This window comes from Hyperoodon ampullatus, assembly GCF_949752795.1.
Source record: "Hyperoodon ampullatus genome assembly, chromosome: 10".
Classification (NCBI taxonomy): Eukaryota; Metazoa; Chordata; class Mammalia; order Artiodactyla; family Ziphiidae; genus Hyperoodon; species Hyperoodon ampullatus.
In genome coordinates this window covers 65,151,148-65,155,741 of record NC_136923.1, presented here as the reverse complement: position 1 = coordinate 65,155,741, position 4,594 = coordinate 65,151,148, and the positions used below count along the sequence as shown (strand labels likewise).

The 4,594-nt window shown below is 44.1% G+C and overlaps 1 protein-coding gene across 1 annotated transcript; it reads right to left on the bottom strand.

The window, feature by feature from the left end:
- Nucleotides 1-214: 214 nt before the first annotated feature.
- KLHL31 (kelch like family member 31) lies at nucleotides 215-3,857 on the bottom strand (the record flags this gene model as incomplete). Its single annotated transcript, XM_079712559.1, has 2 exons — nucleotides 2,665-3,857; nucleotides 215-947 (listed from the first exon to the last, which is right to left on the bottom strand). Exons 1-2 carry the CDS (start codon nucleotides 3,834-3,836, stop codon nucleotides 215-217), a joined length of 1,905 nt encoding a protein of 634 aa, XP_079568685.1. The 5' UTR covers nucleotides 3,837-3,857.
- Between the last annotated feature and the right edge of the window lie 737 nt (nucleotides 3,858-4,594).

The window sequence follows — 4,594 nt, the reverse complement described above, 5'->3', positions numbered from 1 at the left end:
GTTGGCTCCGGCTCTGTATTTTGCTTTAAAAAAAAAAAAAATCGACAGAGAGGTAGATGATGCCACACCAGCAAGTGAAAACCACCAAGGCAGATGCCTCGATGGATCTGAAAAGACTCCCCTGTAGTAAATGTTAGATAGTTTCCTTTCTGCTAGCTCACTGCTGAACCGCGACGCCTATCTTCTCTCCCCGCGAGCCCGCGGCTCCCCGGGTTCAGATGCTGACGGGCACGGAGGACACCGAGCTGGCGCGGGACTCTCGGGTCACGTGATTGGGCATGGCCAGGGTGCAGCACGACACGCCCACGGTGGCCTCGGGCAGTTCGTCGTCCTCCGTCCACTCGTTGAGCTCGGGGCTGAAGCACTGGATGCACTTCTTGTACTTCCTCTCGCCCTCGTTCCAGCCGCCCAGCAGGTAGGCGCGGCCGTGCAGCGTCGAGGCGCCCGCCGTGCTCACGCCCACGGGCAGCGGCGCCGCGTAGCTCCACTGGCCGGCGGCCGGGCTGAAGCTCTCCACGGTTAGCACGTCCACGCGCTCGCCGCGCGGCCCCAGCTGGCTGCCGCCCATCACGTACACGCGCTCGCCCAGCGCCACCGTGCAATGCCAGCCCCGCGGCGTGCTGAGCGCCGGCAGCTCCTGCCACGCATCGCGGGCCGGGTCGTAGGCGCACACGGAGCGTGAGTAGGCGCCGCCGATGTAGCCGCCGGTCACCAGCACGCGGCCGTCGGCCACCGCGCTGGCGTGGCAGCAGCGCGCCACCTCCAGGGGCGCCTTGGGCTGCCACTGGTTGGCGGACGGCACGTAGCACTCGAGCGAGGCCAGGCTCCCCTCGGCGTTGCGGCCGCCCACGGCGTACAGGAGCCCGTTGAACACGCTCAGGCTGAAGTGCGTCCGCTTCTGGTTCATGCTGGCCAGGTGGATCCAGGTGTTGAAGCGGGGATCGTATCTGGAAGTGGTAGAGCAAGCGTGACAGCCTTGTGGGCGGCAGCAGGGGAACCCAGGTGACGCCGCCAACCAGGACGTGGGAGGCTCGACACTATCCTTGCGAGGAGGCTGGGGACCCATCGCAGCTCCTCGCCTGGAGGCTGCTAATCCTCTCTCAACCAGTAAAAAAGTGTGACCCTTGGGAAAGGCAGGGCAGGCATAGGTGACTCCCCCTCCTCCCGTTTATAAAAGCAGCTACTGGGAGACCACCCCGCTGAGACCGACCTCCAGTCCCCTTTCCTTCTTATTCAAATCCATCATCCCGTAGGATTTAGGGGATGCGCACGTGGAGGAAGGGTGGAAGCTGGGTATTTGTGGAATCGGAGAAGGGAATATGGCCACATTAAAGTCAATTCCACATATCTTCAGACACCAGCCCCCCCTAGCTCATTCTCATGACTTAATCAAGAAAGTTGACTGAGTTCCTACATTCTCACAAACCCCTTCTTGTTCACACACCTCTCCTGGCCATTGCCGCTGTAAAGCTAAGTCACTAAGTCTTCTGTCGTCTGTTTATAATGAGAACAATAGAACTCATGTCCCAGTGCATCAACAAAGCCTTAACTTTTGATGCTTCTCTATTTTCTAGCACTTATTAGTAGGTCTGACTTTTTAGTGTAGGGGTATATTTTTTTCAGTGTTCAGCATTACAGTTATTATACCATAAGCACTGAAGTCAATACCTCAAAAACAGTGACGAGTACAAGTAGTTATCAGCAGGAGGAAAATAAGCACCCATAGTAAACTAACACTTTCCATAGTTCCAAGTATTGTAAACACAGAACTGACTCTGTTTGATGTTCATTCATGTTTGTCTCATTTCACCTCCAAATCAAAACTTAACCATAGCTATAAATTAAGGGCTAAAAATTAATTGTTTGGATTCGTTTAAATGACACACATGTACATATAATGAAACAATAAAGAATATTTTTTATGATTTACTAGATGAATTTTCAGATCTTGCTCATTAGTTATGTTTGCCTTTGAACCACTACCATGATAGAAGCATGACTTTCTGAACATTTCATGTATATGGAGGTTTAATTTTTTATTATAAATATACAAAAATAACATGCATTTGAATTCCACTTTCTGCAGGATTTATCATGATTTTACTCTTGTTTACATGTATCAAAAGTATTGATGGTATTCAATCTTTAAAGAAATATTTAAAATTAATTAGCTGCCACATTTTTAATGATCTCATTCTAGTTGCCAGTTATAAATCTGAAGTCATCAGTAACAGTCCACTTAAAAAGAACTTTTGTATCATTTTAATCTTTCTTACCACTTAATGTTAAAAACTAAATTTGCACCCAGTTTCTTTCAAGAAGGCAGGGTATTGTGAAGAGCACCCTGACCAGAAATGAGAAAATGTGAATTCTACTTACTAGTGGTGTCACTTCTCTGGGTGTCAAATTTCTCACATGTAAAATCAGAATCATCATATCTTCCAGCCTCGCTTCATTGGCTTATTTGGAAAATTATAATGCATAATATATGTGAGTGCACTTTATATAATGTGAAGTGTTACCTATATGTAATGTGGCATTATTATTATTATTGATTTACTGAGCCAATGAATTAAGCTAATAGGCATGATTAATTTCATTCTATGTCAGGGCAATTTCCTCATAATATTGAACGATTTCTATTCCTAATAAAAGAGCCAGTACCTGCAGAAATTGCTGACTGCATGCTTGGCTTGATTTCTTGCATCATTCTGGTCTTCACCACCGGCCACATAAAGAAATCCATCCATCACAGCCACACACTGATTAAAACTCTTGGCTGGCATCTCTGTAAGCTTGCTCCATCCATTTTCAGGGTCTCTATACAAGATGTCTCTGCTAAGGGACTTCTCAGTAAGGCCTGGACGGCCCCCCACGGTGACAAGCACACGACAGCCCCCTCGGATTCTCGTGCGTCTAGACTGCAATGTGTTCTGATGATAGGGAAGTAAGTGGTAGTTCATAGCATCTACAAGAAGCTTGTGACAATCGGCATCTTGCATCATTCTCGGTACTGACTGAACATAACTGACCAGGTCTTGCGCAGAGATGGTACCAAAGCGAATATTGCTCAAAAGATCGGCAGCATATTTCACTCTCTTTTGGTCAAATTCTAACCATTTCATTGCAATCTGGAATGCTACTATTTCAGAAGGCAACTGTAAGTCATCATCTATAAGAAGTTCATTAATTTGCTCAAATGTAAGTTTCATAAACTGATCTGATTCTGCAAATTCAAGGAAGTTATCCCGGATAAATTTTTGGGCTGCTGCCTTTGCATTTCTCAGGGAGTATGTTTCGGCAATGTTAACAATGTACATGCAATTCTCAACACTCATTTCTTGTATCAGAAAGTCACTGCACATCTTGACAAGGGTATGGATCTGAAGATAAACAGCAGCAGAAATAATGCTTCCTATGGTATACAAGGAGAGAGTGAGCTTTCCAGTGTAGGCATATGCAATGACCGTGGCCAGGCCCAGCGGTGCGATATCATTGAGATCCACCCTTTGGGTAGAGGGGTCTTTTTTTAGGATGTTGTAAAAGTACTCACTGCAAGAAGCCATCACTGACTTGTGAACGTCAAAGGATTTTGTTTTGGTGCCGATGACTAAGTCGCAAAGGAAGCTCTCCTGCCTCATTTTACTTAAACCTTCCAAGAGGTTGGGGCCGTAAGAAGCATCTGTTAGTTCAGAAGAGATGCAGCTAAGGCCATTGCCTCCCTCCAGGAGCCCATTCAAAGCGTTGAGTTTGTTGAGGGGGCTGTCTTCTACAATGATGGTCATCTCATTGATGTTGCCTTTGTTCTTTCTGACAGTCTTCTTTTTGGGGGCCATGGTGGCAAACACACTGTCACAGGCAAGAACTTGCTAAAAAAAAAAAAAAAAAAAAGACACGGTTTTATTTTAATTGTGCATTAAACTTTGAAATGCTATGTTGAGAAACTTTCCTTTTTTTAATAAGATAGTAGTTTTTTAATGGCATAACAGATTGATTGTCTCAAAACTAGATTTAAAGACTTACATTAAACTAGATGCACATCTTATTCACAGTTTACTTCAGCATCTATCATTGTAGACAATTCTAGAAAAATTTATATTATCAAATGAGACCTCTCAATAGCTATATGGCCAAGTAATTTTATGTAGCAGAAATGACCCAATATTCTCTGATCTACCTGTACAGTTATTATGGAATAGGAGTTAAACATCATTTTAAGGGCTTAGTTTACGTTCAGGAAAAAGTGAATGACAACTACCCTGAAGTTTTTCTCTCTCAATAAAATATTATAACACTAAAATTTAGGAATCCATGTTAAATGTAGAATATATATTAGAATAAATGAGGCTAACAATCAATGGATAAAGAATTGTAATGATAGTCAAGTACTTTCTACTCTACATAGTCACTAAAATAATTTCCAGTTGAATTTCTAAATGACTCACAAACACACACAAACTTACACAAGAACTAGAACAAAGTAGTTTTTAAAAAAATCTTAGAGTAGGAAAGACCCTCTTAAGCATAACATAAAATCCAGAAGCATAAAGGGGAAGATGGAAATATCTGCATATTAAAAAAATGAAATCTTATA